This window comes from Mustelus asterias, chromosome 20 (assembly GCF_964213995.1).
Source record: "Mustelus asterias chromosome 20, sMusAst1.hap1.1, whole genome shotgun sequence".
NCBI classification, from domain to species: domain Eukaryota; kingdom Metazoa; phylum Chordata; class Chondrichthyes; order Carcharhiniformes; family Triakidae; genus Mustelus; species Mustelus asterias.
In genome coordinates, this window is record NC_135820.1 from 78,005,052 (window position 1) to 78,025,671 (window position 20,620).

At 44.2% G+C, this 20,620-nt stretch overlaps 1 protein-coding gene across 1 annotated transcript; it reads left to right on the forward strand.

Moving 5' to 3' along the window:
• Positions 1 to 12,117: 12,117 nt before the first annotated feature.
• On the forward strand, positions 12,118 to 12,855 carry tmem74b (transmembrane protein 74B). The gene has a single exon (XM_078236084.1). It carries the CDS (start codon positions 12,118 to 12,120, stop codon positions 12,853 to 12,855), a length of 738 nt encoding a protein of 245 aa, XP_078092210.1.
• Positions 12,856 to 20,620: the final 7,765 nt, after the last annotated feature.

The window sequence follows — 20,620 nt, forward strand, 5'->3', positions numbered from 1 at the left end:
AACAGTAAAATGGCCAGTTTTGGTTTTATATTCTGACCGAGTCAACCAACCATTTAAAGCATTGCCTCTTGTGCTGGAGATTTGAAGGAATCCAATGTTTATTCCAGCATTTTCAAGCTGAGATACCTCCGGGAATAGATTTAGTTTCCACAATCAGTCCAGTAAATACCATTTAGTTGGGATTACCAGGACTCATTGGAAACATTGGTGGAGGATCTTTGTATAATTTGCCCACAATCTGCAATGTAGTTATCTAGCTGACTATCCAGTAAAAATTGCTGACAAGCCACAGGTGACACCGTTTTAGCCATGTGCACATATTTTAATGGAAAGTGCCTTTAATATACTGAAATAGTAAAGCTAAATGCACTTCATAAATATATTTACACTTAAAAACATCCACCACATCCAGTCACTCTGCAAAATTGAGTATTGAGATCATTTATCCCTCCACTGTGTCTAATACTCATTTATTATTTACTGATCTAAAATGCAGTTAATCACATTTGGAGTTGCAGTTAGCCATGTGTGACTAGTGACACTGATCTAACTGTTGTGGGCGGTAAGGTATCGACCCATCATTGTACTATTGAGATCACACAATAGCACTTATCACTGAAAAGAGCAGAAGAAAAACATAGGACCAGGTTTTGCTATCAAAATAGTGGCAAGGCTTACAATGCTCACTGTTTGCATTAAATTGACAGAGACTTTGAGTAAGTCTCTGAATGTGAAAATGTGGAGGTAGAAGTTGTCCAAGATGTGTTGTTTCTGTGTTAGCTGTATGAAAATAGCACATCACTGACTGCCTCCCCTTTTGAATGAACTGGCACCACAGACTTGCCACAGAAATGTTGGTAAAGTAAAATACTGTGAATGCTGGAAACCAGGGTTAAAAAGAAAAAATGCTGGAAATGCTAAGCAGATCTGGCAGCGTCTGTGGAGAGAGTTAACATTTCAAGTCTGTGGACTTTTGTCGGAAACATTAACTCATCTCCTGACTCCTTAGAGCCTGGCCACTATCTATAAGGCACAGGTCAGCAGTATGTCTAAAAGCTCAACACCATCCCAGACAAAGCTTTGCACTTGATTGGCACATTTCTTTTCCTTTATTCATTCACAGGATGTGGGTGTCGCTAGCCAGGCCAGCATTCACTGCCCACCTCTAATTGACTGGCTTGCTAGGCCATTTCAGAGGGTATTTTAAGTGTCAACCACATTGGATCTGGAGTTACATATAGGCCAGACCAGGCAAGGATGGCAGATTTCCTTCTCTAAAGGGCATTAGTGAATCAGGTGGATTTTACAACAATCGACAATGGTTTCATGTCATCATTTTTTAAATTGAATTCAAATTTCACCATCTGCGGTGGTGGGATTTTAATCCGGGGTCTCCAGAACATTACCCTGGGTCTTTGGATTACTAGTTCAGTGACAATACCACAGTCACCACCTCTCCCATTCCACCACCTTAAACATGCACTCCTTCCACGACCAGTGCAGAGTGGCGGCTGTGTGTATCATCTACATGCTCTGAATTCCACACGGTAGAGTCTCATTCTTTCAGCTTTTAATTATTACTTCAGATGTAAAAAGAATAAATTATTTGTGACTTTCCATCCTTTTTCCTCAATCTCAATCCAATCTTTCTTTCTTCTCATTTCACTTTGCTGATTTGAAATTAAAATTATTATTTTAACTCACACTTCCTGATTCAGACTATGTGCCGCTGCTCATGAATGATTCTTTAATCTGATTGGTTAAGGATACACACAGTCGTTTGCCCAGTTTAGAGGCCCCAGATGACTTGTGGAGGCCTCTGCAGCTTCTGAGTGTCTCTGCACTTTCTGGATGTCTGCTGTCAGTAACATGCCACACAAAACCTGACAGAAGATCTATGGACAACTGCAACGGTATCAAATAGTGGGCCCTGTTAATTCATCTATGACAGCAAAATTGGCCCATTAAAGCCATGAGTACAAAACAGACATTGAACAATTTCACATGGATCCTGCCATGCTGCATTATTTGGATCTCGTCCTCTCACACACCAAGAGTACCACATGCACTCCCCACCTCCCACTCACCCTAGAGGTTCCACCCCAGAGAGACTCCTGGCTTTGTGTCAGTAAGAAAAGGAGCAGATAGGTATTAGTTCTGTGATATTACCACAAACTGTTCACTGCAAACTGCTGGCAGTAATTCCATTGTGCTGACCTTTTGCACCCTTTTCAAAGCTAGCTTGATGGATTTGTTACATATAGAATCATAGGGTGGGGTTTTCTGGAGTTTCTGCATCTCTCGTCACCAAAAACCCACAGTGGAGGTGTGCCATTGGCAGAAAATACCAAGGCGAACATCTCGCCAAGACCATCCCCACACCTGCACTACTTGCCTTCAAACAACTGCGCATTCTCAAACAGACCATTGTTCGCAGCAAACTACCCAGCCTTCAGGAGAACAGTGACCACAGCACCACACAACCCTGCCACAGTAACCTCTGCAAGATGTGCCGGATCATCGACACGAATGCCATCATCTCACGTGAGAACACCATCCACCAGGTACACGGTACATACTCTTGCGACTCGGCCAATGTTGTCTACCTGATGCGCTGCAGGAAAAGATGTCCCGAGTCATGGTACATTGGCGAGACCATGCAGACATTATGACAACAGATGAATGGACAGCCTTGACAATCACCAGGCAGGAATATTCCCTTCCTGTCAGGGAACACTTCAGCAGTCACGGGCATTCAGCCTCTGATCTTCGGGTAAGCGTTCTCCAAAGCGGCCTTTACGACACACGACAATGCAGAATCGCTGAGCAGAAACTGATAACCAAGTTCCGCACGCATGAGGACGGCCTCAACCGGGATCTTGGGTTCATGTCACACTATCTGTAACCCCTATGACTTGCCTGGGCTTGCAAAATCTCACTAACTGCCCTGGCTTGAGACAATTCACATCTCTTTAACCTGTGCTTAACCCTCTCTCCACTCGCATTGTCTGTACCTGTAAAGACTTGGTTACCTGTTAAGATTCGCATTCCAACCATTATCTTGTAATTTAGTCTGTGTCTATATATGCCCTGTTTGTGACCCAATTCTGCACTCTCACCTGATGAAGGGGCAGCGCTCTGAAAGCTTGTGCTACCAAATAAACCTGTTGGACTTTAACCTAGTGTTGTGAGACTTCTTAGTGTGCCTACTCCAGTCCCAACGCCGGCATCTCCACATCATATTGTACGTAGAGAAGGAAAGGAGAGGGTGCAGAATGTAGTGTTATAGTCATAGCTCGGGTATAGAGAAAAATCAACTTAATACGAGGTAGGTCCATTCAAAAGTCTGATCGTGGCAGAGAAGAAGCTGTTCTTCAGTCGGTTTGTACATGTCCTCAGATTTTTGTATCTTTTTCCCAACGGAAGAAGGTGTAAAAGAGTACGTCCGGGATGTGTGGGGGGGGGTCCTTAATTATGCTGGCTGCTTTACTGAGGCAGCGGGAAGTGTAGACAGTGTCAATGGGTGGGAGGCTGGTTTGAGTGATGGACTGGGCATCGTTCATGACCGTTTGTAGTTCCTTGCGGTCTTGGGCAGAGCGGGAGCCATGCCAAGTGGTGATACAACCAGAAAGAATGCTTTCTATGGTGCATCTGTAAAAGTTGGAGAGAGTCATAGCCATCTCAGAATCCATCCAACCAGTAAGTCATCTTCGATTCAGAGGGAATGCCTGAGAAAATAGTTTGTTGTACTGCACCTTAAGATGATACATCTTTTATTTATACTGTACATAAAGGTTATTATATATGAGCAGTCTATAATTTTAATAAATGGCTTTACTACCTATCTGGAATCTCTTAAAGCGATTCTCGGTGGGTGATTTCCTGCCTGTTCTGACATTTGTTGGAATGCAAAAACTTCATTGTGAAAAATGTGAAAGATATTCATTGAAAAGTTAATGCAGGAGAGACGGTATTAAATAAAGATTACTGCCTGGCGGCTCATATCGATCACAACTGCAGCCGTTTGACTGGACACAGGTTGATGAAACCACGCGGATTTTGGTTAGATGTCCATGGGCACTGCCTGTCCATCCATAACCTCCTGCCCCAATCTCCCATCACCTGCTCCTCTCCCCAAGTTGCTGCTGCGACCGATTCTACTCAGCAGCGCGACATTTGCGATTTCAGAAAGGTTCTCACATTGAAGAAAACTGCTTATCCCTCAATGTTATGTGTAAACGGGAATTAAGAGGCGGCGACCTTTGGCGAGGTATCTTGGAGATGAAGGTCAGCGGCTGTGTTTGGGACATGGAGGGGCTTTGCCTTACCCCTTGGGTTCAGGATAGATCCACATTCCTGTGTGTTTGTGGGGGGGGGGGGGGTGGGGGGGCTGATGTGAATATATAAAACCTCGCAAAATTGCAATGTCAAAGCTACCAATGTGACCGGACAACTCAGACCATCTTGGCTTCGACATACCACAGGTCAGCCCCTGGATTCCGGACAGAGCGGTTTAGTATGAGACGAAGGATATGTTGTTTACAGGGGTGGGGTTATAAAAAAAACTTCCTTATTTACGGGGAGGCGGTGTTATATACAGAAAGGGGTGTGTTATTTATGGGGAGTGGTGTTATTTACAGGGGAGGGGTAGATTATTTATGGGGAGGGATCTGTTATTTTTGGGAGGGTATGTGTTATTTATAGTGGAGGGGTTGCCTTATTTGCAGGAGGGGATGTTATTTACAGGGGAGGGTGAAATAAAGAGGCCAGTGTCCCTTCACCAAACGTAGACTTACTTACATAGACAGCAACACTCAGACAGGTACTTCCTCGCACAGAGTGTAAACCCCAAGTGTCAGTAACCCTGACACTCCACATTATATACAGAGGCATGGTTCCCTGATTGGGCAAGCTATTACTGCCGTAATCAGGGAGCTCATATTCTAAGAGGTCCATATAGTGGGCTTTGTTAAAGTCATTACATCCCTCCCCATTTAGGCCCATGGACCTCAGCAGTTTGTTCACCTTGAGTGCCTCTTGAGGTGTTATAGCACCGGGCCTGGGTCCTCAAGCTCTGCGTCTGACATAGGTGAATGTAGCAAACCAGTGCTTATCTCTTTTGTGTAGATCACCAAGGCATGGGTTCACTCTTCTTCAGGAGGTAAGGCCACTGCTAAGTCCACCATGTCATTTCAGACTCAGATACTGAGATCGGAAGTTGGCAGATCCTGGAAGTTTTTCTGAGGCTCCTAGGAATCGTTGGTTCCTGAATGGCCTGAGAACTCAGGGCTCTCAAATGGTCCAGGTGTTTTCTCAGGATGGCATCCCCTACACGGACTTTATACCAAACCGGTCCTGTCCACCAGTCAACCTTAGAACCACGTGGGACCATTCCCATGACTCCTTAATAGTACTTTATCACCCATCTTTAAGTGTCTCTCACAGCTGGTGTTGTTGTGGGCTTAGCATTGGGCTAATTGATGCCTTCCCCCCCCCTTCCTCCCAGGTTCGGGAAGATTGGGCTCAATTGGGTGTGGAGTCGCCGGCCCATGAGCAACTCAGCAGTCGTTGCAGGGGGATTGTTCTATAATCAAACAGTAATGTGGAAAGTTTGATGTCCAAAGAGGCTATTTCTTTAAGTCTGCTTTCAAGCTCTGGACCGTTTTTTCCGCAAGACCGTTAGATGGATAATATGACGCTGTCCTAATGTGTCAAATTCAATTCCAATTCATAAAATTGGTGAATTCCTTGCTGGTAAGGGACGGTCCATTATCAGAAACCAGCATCTGATTCTGAGAACACTGATTCTCTGACCACCAATACGGCCACACTGTTATCGACTAGTGATGTCCATTTAATCATACATTTAACTTGATTGGGTCCGATTTGGACAGCGATATGCAATTTAATTCTTCAAAACCAGATGTAGGTGGACCTTCCAGGGTGTGAACTCTCTTGGATACTGGCCTACGAGTTGTTTTTCTAAATCTATATCTTGTAGGATTCCTTTGCTGTTTCCACTCCACATACCAGCAACAATTACAATGCACTTACCTGGCAGGGTTCTGAAGGAAAATTGAACAGTTTGGTCGAAATTTGGCTTTCCTTCAGAGCTGTGCTGTGAGCAGACCTGGAGTTACATGTATCTGGATACGTCTTGAGTGAGACTATGTAATCTCCTGCGCTCAGTTGAACTGGCATGGGTGTCCACTTCCACTGAGATACCTTGGAACTTATATGCTCCACTTGCAGCATATTCCAATGATAAGGCCAGCAGTAGCGCCTGTTTGAAGTCCAGTTGAGCTTCAGCTAATAGGTGTTTTTGAATAGGAACATTGTTATTCCTGGATACCAGACAGTCTCTAAGCATCTTGTTTTGGGTTAAACCAAATTCACATGTTTCTCTCACCTGGTTAGGAAATCCATATAGATCCCCCTGGTTCTCAGGTTGCTGAGTGCAAATGATAACATCTCAGAATTAAAGCTGGCTTAGGGTCATAGTATTTACTAAATAGTTTAGCTAATTCTTGAAACGTTTTAGTATCCGGTGCCTCAGGGAACGTTAAACTCCAAGTAACAGCAAATGCTGAAATACCACAGGTGGTCAGGAATATCATCCGCTGTTTTTCGTCTGCCATAATGTCGTTTGCCCGAAGAAAGTAACACATGCGTTCCACATATTGGGTCCAGTCCTTAACGACAGGGTCAAATGAGTCTAGTTTTCCAAACAAACGTATGATGCATAAAAATAGCTTACCCGAACTTAGGCCAACTGTTCCGAGCAAATTCCCTCAGGGTCGTGCTTTACCTCATTGCCATTGAAATAACTCCTCTGAGGTCAGTCTCCCTTCCACAAACGTCAATATACATACACAGTCAGCAACATTCAGACAGGTACTTCCTCATAAAGAGTATAAACTCGGAGTGCCAGTAACCCTGCCACTCCAAATTATGTACACAGGCAGGGCTCCCTGATTGGACAAGCCATTATTGCCTTAATCAAGGAGCTCGTACTCTAATAGGTCCACACCATGGGTCTCGTTGAAGTCATTACAGAGGGGGTATGTTATTTACAGGCAGGGGTGTTATTTACAGGCAGTGGTGTGTTACTTACAGGAGTGGATGTGTTATTTATGGGAGAGGGTGTTATTTACAGGGGAGGAGTTGTGTTATTTATGGGAGGGGGTGTTATTTACAGGGGAGGAGTTGTGTTATTTATGGGAGAGGTGTGTCATTCACAGAGGAGGGGTGTTTTATTTACAGGGGAAGAGGGTTTGTTATTTACAGTGGAGGGGTTGTATTATTTATGGGGAGAGGGTGTGTTATTTACAAGGGAGGAATGTGTTATTTACAGGGAAGTGTGTGTTATTTACAGGGAGGGGTGCATCATTTACAGGGGATGGTTTATGGGCAGAGGTATGTTATTTACAGGGGATGGTGTGTGTTAGTTACTGTGGCAGAGTTGCTTTTTTCACAGGACAGGGTATTATTTACAGGGGTGGGGGGTGACATTTACAGGTAGGGGTGTGTTATTTACAGTATAAGTATGCTATTTACAGGAGAGGTGTTATTTACAGGGGAGGGGTAGTGTTCTTTATAGGTGAGGTGTTATGCTATTTACGCGGGATGGGATGTGTTATTTACAAGGAGAGTTTTGTTTTTTACAGGGGTGGGGTATTATTTATGCTAGGGGTGTGTTATTTACAGGGAAGAGTGTTCATATGGGAGAGGGTGTTTTATTAACAGAGGAGGGGATGTGTTATTTTTGGGGAGAGGTGTGTAATTTACAGGGAGGGTGTGTTTTATTTACAGGGGAGAGAGTGTGTTATTTACAGAAGGAAGTATGGTATTTACAGGAGGGGGTATGTTATTTAGAGAAGGGATGTGTTATTTACAGATATGTTATTTACAGGGGAAGGTGGTGTTATTTATAGGTGAGGGGTTATGTTATTTACATGGGACGAGGTGTGTTATTTATGGGGAAGGTTGTGTTACTGTTAGTGGAGGGGTTGTATTATTTGTAGGAGGGGATGTCATGCAGGGGAGGGAGTATGTTATTTACAGGAGAAGTGTGTTATTTACTGGAGGGGGTATGATAATTACAGGAAGGGGTGTGCTATTTACAGGAGGCAGTGCATTATTTACAATGAGGGGGGGGTGTTATTTACAGTGAGGGGGCTGTTATTTACAGGGGAGGGTGTGTGTTGTTTACAGGGGAGTGATGTGTTATTTACAGGGGACGGGATGTGTTATTTACAGGGGACGGGATGTGTTATTTACAGAGGAGAGATGTGTTATTTACAAAAGCATGTTATTTAAAAGCAGGGGTGCGTTATTTACAGGAAGGGTATTATTTATGAGGAGGGATATGCTATTGGCAGGGGAGGGGTGTGTCATTTAAGGGGAGATTTGTGTTATTTACAGGTGAAATGTACTATTTAAGGGGGCGGTGTTATTTACTGGGAGGGTGTGTGTTATTTACAGTGGAGGGGTTGCATTTTTCACAGGAGGGGGCGTTATTTGCAGGGGAAAGGATGTGTTACAGGCGAGGGGTTGCATTATTTAAGGGAGGGTGTTAAGGGGAAGGGCGTGGGTGTACTATTTACTGGAGGAGTGAGTTATTTACAGGGAGCGGTGTGTTCTTTACAGGAATGGGTGTGTTATTTACAGAACACTGGGTCACTGTCTGTGTGGAGTTTGCACATTCTCCTCGTGTCTGCGTGGGTTTCCTCCGGGTGCTCCAGTTTCCTCCCACAGTCCAAAGATGTGCGGGTTCGGTTGATTGGCCATGCTAAAATTGCCCCTTAGTGTCCTGAGATGCGTAGGTTAGAGGGATTAGTGGGTAAATATGTAGGGATATGGGGGTAGGGCCTGGGTGGGATTGTGGTCGGTGCAGACTCGATGGGCCGAATGGCCTCTTTCTGTACTGTAGGGTTTCTATGATTTCTATGATTTCTATGAACAGGTGTGTTATTTACAGGGGAGGTAATGTCATTTACAGAGGAGGGGGTGTGGTATTTACTGGAGGAGTTGTGTTATTTACAGGGGCTGTGGTACTTACAGGAGAGTTTATTTACAGGTGAGGGAGTGTGTAATTTACAGGGAAGGCGTAATTTACAAAGGAGGGTTGTGTTATTTACAGAGGAGGGGTGTGTTATTTACAGAGGAGGGGTGTGTTATTTACAGGATGGTGTGTTATTTACACAAGAAGTGTTATTTACACAAGAAGTGTTATTTACACAAGAAGTGTTATTTACAGGGATGGGGTGTTATTTACAAGGGAGAGCTGTGTCATTTACAGGAAGGGTGTGTGATTTACAGGAGGGTGTGTGTTATTTACAGAGGAGGGGTAAGTTACTTACAGTGAGGTGGTGTGTTATTTACAGGAGGGTATTTGTTGTTTTCATAGAGGGTGTGTGTTAATTACAGGGGAGGAGTTGTATAAGTTGCAGGAGGGGGGTTATTTACAGGCAAGGTGTGTGTTATTTACAGTGGATGGCATGTTATTTACAGGAGGGAGTTTGTTATTTACAGAGAGGGTGTGTAGTATTTATAGGGGAGGCTGTATGTTATTTGTGGGGGGGTGTTACTTACAGGGGGCTGGGTTATTTATGGGGGAGGGGGTGTTTTATTTGCAGTAGAGGGGATGTGTTATTTACAGGGTGGACGTTTGTTATTTATGGGGAGTTATTTACGGGGAGGGGATGTTTTATTTACAGGGGAGGGGTGTGTTATTTACAGGGAGGGGTGTGGTATTTACAGTGGAGAAAGTGTGTTATTTATGGGGAGGGGCTGTTTTATTTACAGGAAGGTGCGTTTACTGGGGTGCTGTGATTTACGGGGTGTGTTATTTAGAGGTGGGGTGTGTTATTTAGAGGTGGGGTGTGTTATTTACAGGGAGGGTGTGGTACTTACAGGGAGGGTGTGTTATTTACAATGGAGAGGATGTGGTATTTACAATGGAGAGGGTGTGGTATTTCCAGGGAGGGTGTTATTTACGGGGAGGGGTGTTATTTACAGGTCGGGTGTGGTATTTACGGGGAGGGGTGTGGTATTTACAATGGAGAGGGTGTGGTATTTATAGGGAGGGTGTGGTATTTACGGGGAGGGGTGTGTTATTTACAGGGAGGGTGTGGTATTTACAGGGGAGGATTGAATTGCGGGAATGAGTGCATTATTTGCAAGGGTTATTGGCAATGGGTTGCGTGAGAATAATTCCAGCCTGCACCTTTAGGACTGGATACGGGACTCGAGGCCTGTCAGACAGAATCAGCCCAAACTTACACTGAACCGTGGGAAGCTCACGGAAGCAGGAGGATGGAGAGAGCCCACAGCCTGAATAAATCAGACTGCATGGCACGCAAATTCCAGCGGGGGGGGGAGGGGGCAGAACAGAGAGCGTAAAGTGTTGAGAATGATCCCGGGGGGATGTAACAGCCTTTGGTCGATATCATGTCTTTCTCACACTAAAGCCCCCCCCCCCCCCCTCGCCCCCGATTGACAGGTGCCTGGGAATCCGGAGTCAGAGATTGTGGTGATTTTGTGCGGAGAGTGGAAAGGGTTAAAAGATAACCGAGGAAGAGAGTTCCTTTGGAGCAGGAGTCAGCAGATTGCTTCGAAATGTGACTTACATCTCGGGCAGACAGCGCCTGGATAGCAAGCACGCTTGTTGTGTGCGAGTTACAGAGTCTGGCATCTTGCAGTAACAGTGTCAGGATTTGATAGATTAAGGACATGAACAATTACATTTAGAGGCAAGTTACCGCCGGGAATTAAGCGGCTGTGAATAATTGTTTCGTGTATGGAAATTTCCTGTGATTTTGGGACAGTTTTTGGATGACTGGGATAGAGTAGTTTGGGAGGGATGCCTTTAAATCAGCAGTGACCGCACCACGAGCTCGCCCGGGCCCTGGGAGTGATGGATGCAGATGTCAGAGCCTTACTAACAGATAAATGGCCTGAGTCCAGCCCGGCCCGGCTCGCTGCTGGTAGCAGGCGCCATTGTACAGTTTATGTCTCTCTCTGTCCTCCCCGATTAACTGGTAGTCGGCGCGCCCCTAAACCTGGGATCCGAATCAGAAACTGCTGGCGACATAAAATCATCAGTCAGGCTTCCGCCCAACTCCGAGAAAGGTGTTTCCAATGAAATTGTAATTGTGGAAATAACTGAAGGAGAGAAACTTTGGATATTTCGCAGTTCAGAAAGTAGCAGGTGGATAAAAGCAGGAAGGACAAAAGGGCCGGTCAGTCTGACCATCTCACCTCCCCCCGCCGGGGGTGGATCTCTCTGTACCCGTCCAAGGACACCTGACCCATGATGACCGACATTATTTCGCTCTGTCTCACAGTCGAGGTTTAACTCCTGGGCGCGGGATAGAGAGAGGATCTCAGCTCTGTCCTCGTCCCACCCTTCCTCCTGTTATTGGAGCCAGGCTGAAGGAGAAGCGGCAGAGGGAGAATGGACAGGGAGAGCCGAGAGGTTTAAAAGGGAGAATCCTGGAGGGGAGGGGGGAGCAGCCGAAGACTCCTGCTGTTAAAATGAGAACGATTTGAGGAACTGGGGGGGGGGGGGGAGGGTTAATGGGATTAGTCACCAAACGCCGAGCCTTCCCAGGGGGGTTGCTCGCTGAATATTCCAGAGAGTAAGAGCGCAGTAGGAATATCTCCACTCATAAACTGGATCAGTAAAGCATTGTAGGATAAAGTGCATCCCTGGGTTGAAGTTTATCCGGGGGAGTATTGGAGAGTGCTGGATTATATTTTAATGAAAAAAGGAATTGTTTTGTTGGATGTGGCGGTGGAGTGGGAGATATCTGCATGTTGAGTGTTGGTGTAACCTCTCTCTGTAAATTGGTGCATCTATAACCTCTGTAGTTGCAACCCTTTAAATAGTCGCAAGAAGCAAAGGCCGGGAAATTCTTCCATCCCCAGAGCAGCAGCTGACCCGCACCCTGGAGCTCTGTCGGGTTGGTTGGTGATCTTTAAAGTGTTTCTGCTCCTGATGTGCCTCCTGCTTTCACTCACAATTCCTGTGTCTGACTGTGCTCTCGCCTCGCCTCCAGTTGCAGGGTTATTGCAGTTAAGCATCGCTGGGATGTACACGGCAAACGGGTTCCAATGGCGTCTGCGGAATGCTATCACCCTCTGGAACTGAGGAGCACCGAAGCCGGGGACACAAGTGATGACCCAGAGGCTGGGCTGAGAGCGAAGGGCGGCGCCGCGCCCTGGAGCCGCAAGGTTTCAGCACCGAGGACAGCTCCGGTGCTCAGCGGGCAGCCCGAGCAGGAGACCTCCTTCACTTCCCGGGAACAGCCGCCGGCCGCCGGCGGCAGAGGACATGCTTCTCCGGGCGGGGTGGGGGCGGCATCCAGCCGGGAGAGAGGCCAGGAGAACTCGCCCCGCTCCGAGGAGGAGCCCGAAGCGGACGCGGGCATCCACTCGGCTGACTATGGGTTCACGGTGGCGCTGGTGTTTCTGGTGGCAGGAATCACCCTGGTGGTCATCGCTTATGCCATTCCCAGGGAATCTAAGGTGGACCCGGACACGGTGACAGCCCGGGAGATGGAGAGGCTGGAATTACACTATGCCTTACTGGGTTCACATCTGGACAAATGCATCATTGCCGGCCTGGGGCTGCTGACACTGGGAGGGATGCTGTTGTCCGTGCTCCTCATGCTCTCCATCTGCAAAGGTGAGCTGTACGGCAGGAGGAACCTCATGGTCACTGGCAGAGCCAGAAAAACCTACGGCTCCATCAACCTGAGAATGAGGCCAGCGGACGGCGAGGGTCACCAGTCTCTGGTGGAAGCTGAGGTCATCCAGCTGTGCGAGAATCCCAGCCACAGCTGCTCCTGAAGCCCAACTGCTCCTCTCCCCAACTCTGCTCAATTCCTCCCAATGTCGTTTCAGTGAGAGCGACCCGAGACACCCCCTCATTTAGAGAGCATTTAAGCGCATGTGTTTGTTCGCGGATATTAGATAGAGGGCATCCTAACATACTCCACACTGAACCAATGAACCGAATGTCAAACCGTGGCTTCCACCCAAGAATTAAAACCAGCCCCAGTCTAATGGTGTCAGCTCATGGGCCAGGGAGAAACTGATGTTAAGTTTGTGTTGAAATACTTTAAAACATATATTTAAGAAGGGTTGGGTGTGTGCTGGGAGGGTGGCTTCACGTCCCTCTGGGACTGCCTCAAACAGAGTGGATCTGGTGACTAAAAACGTGCGACATGTTGTGGATCCTGGACAGACTGCATGGCAGACAGATGGAATCTCAAACGGACCCAATCCACAGGTTGGATGGACATCAAATAGATTATTCTCGAACTCATACAGACAGATTGTATCCCACACAATCCCACAAAGACTGCAATCCAGGTAAATGGGATCCCACAGAAAAGGCATTTCAGACAGACTGGATCTCCCACAGACCGGATCCCCACTAGACTGGGCACCACATTCACTGAGTCGTGCATGCATGGGGCCTCAGCAAAACATCACTGACACTCTGAGAGTGTGCTCCAGTGTATGATGTTACAATGCAGTACAAATCCCTGATATGGTGCAAGTATTCTGAGGCTGAATAATTGACATGATAAACTTTGGTAAGTGTAGATTGGCAGTCATGGGGTTATGCAGATTTTTTTGATGTGTAATGGATCAACAATTTATAGTATTCAAAATAATCGTTACACTGTTTGGGAAAAACCTTTCAGATAACACAATGTGGGAAAGTGCAAACCCTAATGTAGCATCAGAGGCGAATTCTCCTATCGTTTTGTAGAAGAATCATGGAAAGTTCAGTAAACTGATGTGAACTAAGGCTTCTGTGCTGAAATTGCAGCAAATAGGTGGGATAACTTTACAGATATGCATCCCACTGTGGTCTGAGCTTGAATTCCCAGGCTCAGTGCTGAGTTGATTGATTTCATTTAGAGTGGCAGTAGTTCACAGGACCACACAATGATTTTGAAAATAGTTCTTGTGGCAAGGCCAGCATTTAGTGTTCATTCCTAGTTGCCCCTGAGAAGGTTGGTGTTGGGTCTTTTTTTACCTGTCTGTGGTGGAAACGTTCCCACAATGCTGCGAGGTCAGGAGTTCTAGAATTTTGACAATGTGGCAATAAAGGATCAATGAACCCTTTGGCACATCCAAGCTTACTGTCTGGAGAAATCCCAACAGTCCAGAATCTAACAATTCCTGAAATAATTTCGGGTTGTGATCTTACTTGGAATCCATACCATCTGTTGGGGTGTAAAGTTAAATTTCCTTACATAAAGTTGCCTGTCAGTTGTTTGAACCTGCCCACTTTAACCCACCATTGTGGTTTAATCTGAAGTAGTGTGCTTAATTACCTTTTATGCACTGTTTACAGAGTCATCTTTCATGCACCTTGTAGCTTTGACCTCTCCCATAAAGATCAGTCTTTTAGATCTATCCTGTACTGTGTCTGGCCCTTGAATGTCTCTTTTAGTTTTCGTTGGCTTGTTGCAACTGGTTGATTGCTCTTAAGGTTCCTGCTCTTGATTACTGTGACCCTGCAGCTGAAGACTCCAATTATATGCTCAGTTCAAGAGGGGATAATCACAGTCCAGTACCACGCCAACATTCATTGTACATGCTCACACATAATAAATGGTGACTTTGAAGAGACACAGGCTCTTAGAGTCCATCAAACTGACTTAGCAGAGAGAGAAGGAAATAAATGAAAATTTTAAAACAGCATTGTGGTTAGGACTTGTTATAATGTTATTCCATTGAGCTAGTCAGCAGCCTTTACGATATTTATATCTAACATTGTCTTGTTCCTATTAGTTAAAACATGCAACTTCACAGAAGGTTGTAACACTTCAAAAGGATACAGATTTTATTTTTAAATATATTCATAAATCCTTATTTCAGAAAGTGTAATAAATACTAATTCTAAAGTATGCAATTGACCTGAGGCCATCTTGCTTTTAGAAAATTTCAGTATATACTGTAAAACACATGGACACTATACCAAAATGTATTGTTACATTCTACTGTCTGTTACATATCATAGGGCTTCTAAACAGACTGTTAGCAGGTAGGAGATTGCGTTCTTTTTTACTTTTTTAATGGTGCAATATTTCTGATATGTAAATATCTTCTCCAAGCATACATTGCCTACAGGGAAGAGTAAAGTGTTCTCTTGTAGTAAGAGGCAGTGTGCTTTTGATAAAATACTGCAAGTCCTAAGCTGCAGGTTTTGTTATAATGCTTGAAAAATTGTTGAAATGTTTTAAAGTTTATTCATATATTTAGTGATGTTTCTCTGCATAACCACTTTTTAATCACTTTTTAATCAAACTTACATTGTATAGTATTCAGTGTTCTGCCGTGCCTACAAAAATTATGAGATAATAAAAATATAAATGGAATAATTTATTTGCACGATTTTCCATTTATTTCCCTTTTTTGATCAATTATGTTCTGTCAAGGTGAAATATGATTAAAGATGGGAGATATAGTATTTTTCTATTTCTGGCATATCAGCATTGAATTACCAGCCAATGTTCAGTCAGTAACATGCTTATGTCTGAGTCAGAAGCTTGTGGGTTCCAGTATCAAAATCTGGGCCAATATTCCAGCGCAGTCTGTAGGCTGAGGTATTGTACCAAGGCTGCATCTTCCCTCGCAGGTGAATGTGAAAGATCACGTGGCACTATTTCAAAAAAGAGCAGAGGAGTTTGACCGGAAATCTTGTCCAATATTTATCCATCAATAACATCACCAAAACAGATGATTTGGTTATTAACACACTGTGGGAGCTTGCTGTGCACAGATTTGCTGCCTATAGTTTACCACTGACTACATTTCAAAAATAATTTATTCTTTCTTTTAAAAGGGTAAAGTATTTGAAACCTGCATATGTCCTGAGAAATTATCCATGCACTTTCTGGTATGTTGAACTATTCAGTCCTGCAAAAGTCTCAATGCTAGAGGGGAGATCAATGCTGGGAGGTGTGTTCAGATTGTGACTATATTACCATGTCTCTTAAGGATAGTAGTGTCCTTCTCCAATTATATGAGACCGATGAATTGTGCATGAATCTCAAAAAGCTGGTTTGCAGGTGCAGCAGGTAATTAAGAAGTCAAATGGAATGTTGTCCTTCATTGCTAGAGGGATGGAGTTTAAAAAGAGGGATTTGATTTGATTTGATTTATTTGATTGGTTAGCATACAGTGAAAAGTATTGTTTCTTGCACGCTATACCGACAAAGCATACCATTCATAGAGAAAGAAACAAGAGAGTGCAGAATATAGTGATATAATGATAGCTAAGGTGTAGAGAAAGATCAACTTAGTGCGAGGTAGGTCCATTCAAAAATCTGATGGCAGCAGGGAAGAAGCTGTTCTTGAGTCGGTTGGTACGTGACCTCAGACTTTGTTGTAGCTGTATAAGGTGCTGGTGAGGCCACACCTGGAGTACTGTGTATAGTTCTGGTCTCCTTACTTGAGAAAGGATATACTGGCGCTGGAGGGGGTACAGAGGAGATTCACTAGGTTGATTCTGGAGTTGAGAGGGTTGGCTTATGAGGAAAAACTGAGTAGACTGGGGCTATACTCATTGGAATTCAGAAGAATGAGGGAAGATCTTATAGAAACATACAAGATTATGAAGGGAATAGATAAGATAGAAGCAGGGAGGTTGTTTCCACTGGCAGGTGAAACTAGAACTAGGGGGCATGGCCTCAAAATAAGGGGAAGCAGATTTAGGACTGAGTTGAGGAGGAACTTCTTCACCCAAAAGATTGTGAATCTGTGGAATTCCCTGCCCAGTGAAGCAGTTGAGGCTACCTCATTGAATGTTTTTAAGGCAATGATAGATACATTTTTGAACAGTAAAGGAATTAAGGGTTATGGTGAGTGGGTAAGTGGAGCTGAGTCCACGAAAAGATCAGCTATGATCTTACTGAATGGTGGAGCAGGCTCAAGGGGCCAGATGGCCTACTCCTGCTCCTAGTTCTTATGTTCTTATGTTCTGGTCAAGATCCTGTCTTCTACAGGTTTTTTTAAATTTCTCTTTGAATTTTGTTGGTGTATTAAACTCTGTCAGCACTCTACCAGATGAATTTAGAGGTTGTTGAGTGATAGAGAATGGAAGGCAACTCAACTAACAGTCCAGCAAGAAAACGGAGGAATCAGCCAAGGTCTAAGGTTGCTAAACTCAATGCTTAGTGCATGGAGCTACAGAGTGCACCAGAGGAAGATAAATTATAGCTCCCATAGTTTGTGTTGAGTCAGTTTGGAATAGCAAAGCTGAAATAAAGTGAAAAAGCCGAAGGAGAGGGTTGAAGTGGCAAGCTGTAGAAATGTCAAGATCATACGGAAAAAGCAGAGGTATTCAAAGCATCACTCAAATCTGCACTTAGCCTCTTCCAGGCAGAGGAGATTTCACCATAAGCAGAGCTTACAGTATTACCATCAAACTTGGTTTATCTGAGATTTACTAAACTGAATGACTTGGAATTTGATTATTTCTTTCCAAAAAAGAAATAATTTCCATTATATGTGTTGATAATTTTAAAAACTTGCACTCTAAATTCAAACTATATTCAAAGCAGGTGTCATTCAGTGACTGCCGTTTGTTTTTAGATCATTAAACTAATTTGCTGTCACATAGCATGACCCCTTTTTAATATGGTGTCTTATAGTTTGTTGTTGCTGTGTAGGATGAACCACTTGAAGGGAATATTCTCGGCATTACCATCACAAATCATAATGTACTTTAATACAATAATGCGGTACTGAGGAAATGCCGCATCGCAGGAGTTACTCCTTAGGATCATCCATTAAATCGAGATCCTGTTCAGGTTAATGTGAAAGATCACTTATTGAAAAGTGAACAGGCATTGTCCTTGTTAACATTTATTCCTCAACCAACAGCACAAAACAGGCTACCTACTTATTTATTTCACTTGCTTTTCTGGAACCTTTCTGTGTACAAGCTTGTTTTCATGTTTTCCACAGAGCAACCGTGTCTACACTTCAAAACATTAACTTATTGGTTGTAAAATGATACTAAGGTTGGTAAAGGGACTTTGGAATGCATGTCCACAAATCTCTAAAGGTAGAGCGGCAAATAAATAAAATAGTTAAGAAGGCACATGGAACTTTACTTTAAGAACAGGGAGGTTATGCGAGAACTATATGTAACACTTGTTTGGCCACAGCTATAATACTGCGTACAGTTCTGGTCACCACATTATAAGGAGAATGTGATCACACCAGAGAGAATACAGAGGAGATTTATGAAGATATTGCGAGGAAAAGAAAAATTTGCTATGAGGACAGAATGGATAGGCCGGACTAGTTTTCTTTAGAACAGAGGAGGCTGAGGGGAGATTTAGTTGAGATATATAAAATTATAATAAGCGAAGGTAGAGTGGATAGAAAAAATCAATTTCTTATAGCAGAGAGGTCAGTAACCAATAATCAAGAGACCTAGGTTTAAAGTAATTGACAGAAGGCTTAAAGGAAGTTGGAGAAATATTTTCACCCAAGTTATGGTGTGGATCTGGAACTCCTTAAGACCATAAGACATAGGAGCAGAATTAGGCCACTCGGCCCATCGAGTCTGCTCTGCCATTCACTCATGGCTGATATTTTTCTCATCCCCATTCTCACGGCCTGAAAGGCTGGTAGAGGTAGAAACCTTCATCATATTTTGTAAAAAAGAATGAATATGCACTTGAAGTGCTGTAACTGACAGGATTGTGGACCAAGAGCTAGGAAGTGGGTTAGGCTGGATAAGTTTTTAATGTCCAGAGGAGAACATTTCTGTACTGGAAATGTTCTCCATTTCTATGAAATATATTTGGATAACTTGGAGATGTGAAAGGCACTAGAGAAGTGCACTCTGTCTCAACAGAGTCGGGGAATCTAATCTGCACCAACTATCACTACATCTGACCTGATGAGGGAGTGTGTAAGGAGTTCAACTCTGCTCTACCTGATATGATCCTGGGTAACAAAAATAAAAACATTTTCCATTTCTCAACACATAACCCCAGCTGGTACTTCAACGCAATACTGACAAAATGCTCAGATTGGATGTTGGATGCTCTGTGTGCCTCTTAGGTTGTTCAGGTGGATTTAAAGAGTCAAGGCAGTTTTTTAAAAAAGAGCCAGGATTTCCTCAGGTACCCTGACCAAGATTCTTCTCTGCAACTGACACCTTCAAAGTAGATTAGTTGGTCATTTGGGCGGCATGGTAGCACAATGGTTAGCACTGCTGCTTCACAGCTCCAGGGACCTGGGTTCGATTCCCGGCTTGGGTCACTGTCTGTGTGGAGTTTGCACATTCTCCTCGTGTCTGCGTGGGTTTCCTCCGGGTGCTCCGGTTTCCTCCCACGGTCCAAAGATGTGCGGGTTAGGTTGATTGGCCATGCTAAAAATTGCCCTTAGTGTCCTGAGATACGTAGGGTAGAGGGATTAGTGGGTAGATATGGGGGTAGGGCCTGGGTGGGATTGTGGTCGGTGCAGACTCGATGGGCCGAATGGCCTCTTTCTGTACTGTAGGGTTTCTATGATTTCTATGATTCTATTTAGATCATTACGGTTTGTGGGACCATACAGTGGGCAAAATGACTGCTGTCCTTCCCTACGTAACAACAATGACCACACTTCAAAAATAATTCCTTGAAGTACTTCGCACCTTTTTACATTGCAGAAATATTTCTATGTAAATGTAAGTTAGTTCTTCTTACCTTCATCTCTGTCACATGCCCACTTCAACTCAATGAATATGAAACACCTCTTATTCAAATATCAGAAAAACAGAGAGTACTCGTGTCAGAAGCTGAGAACTTCAGATCCATGTGTTTAAGGGTTCAAGCTTCACTTTTCTGTTTACAGGCTGAGGTTTCCTTTCTCAAACAGTCTGTGTCACATCTGAGGCAAATATTTTCTTTGAAGCAATGACTGAATTCCATACAGTTGAAGCCTAATAAATATTTATTATGTAAAGCACAATGTTATATTGAACAGTGAATGGATTTGAAAATGATTGCCGTTCTGGGGCTTTATGGTTGTCAGTGAGTGGACCTGGGGTTTATGCTTCGAACTCCCCATGAGCTGGGGATAGTTTATCTCAGTCTTACCACAGGGAGTGGGGGGGAGGCAGAGAGTTTTGTGTGTGTGTGTGTGTGTGTGGGGGGGGGGGGGGGGCAGGCGGTGGTGTGTTCATAGGAATATAGGCACTGGAGAAGATCTTCAAATAGGTCATATCTGATCTGAATCTGAACTCCATTTATCCACCTTGGTTCCATGATCCTTTGTACCCTCCACCTAACAAAACCGTATTAATCTCAGTTTTGAGGTTTTCGGCTGATCCAGTCTCAATAGCTTTTGGAGGAAGAGAGGTCCACATTTCCATTAACTTCGGCAAGGAGATTTATTGGGTCTGTCATCCTGGGTTATTTTCATATGTCCTCACTATGTGTGTTGAATAATTGGAGGTTGGATGTGGGCATGAATAGTGCTGTGCACCTATGAATGGGAAAGCGTAAAATCCCTTAAATATTGGCAGGGAATGAGAGTAAGCTGTTTAACATTGAACATGTGAGAATGGAGAGCAAGATCATTCTGGATA

Coding starts and splice junctions, on each gene's coding strand:
- tmem74b (XM_078236084.1), top strand. CDS start 12,118: ATGGCGTCTGCGGAATGCTATCACCCTCTGGAACTGAGGAGCACCGAA.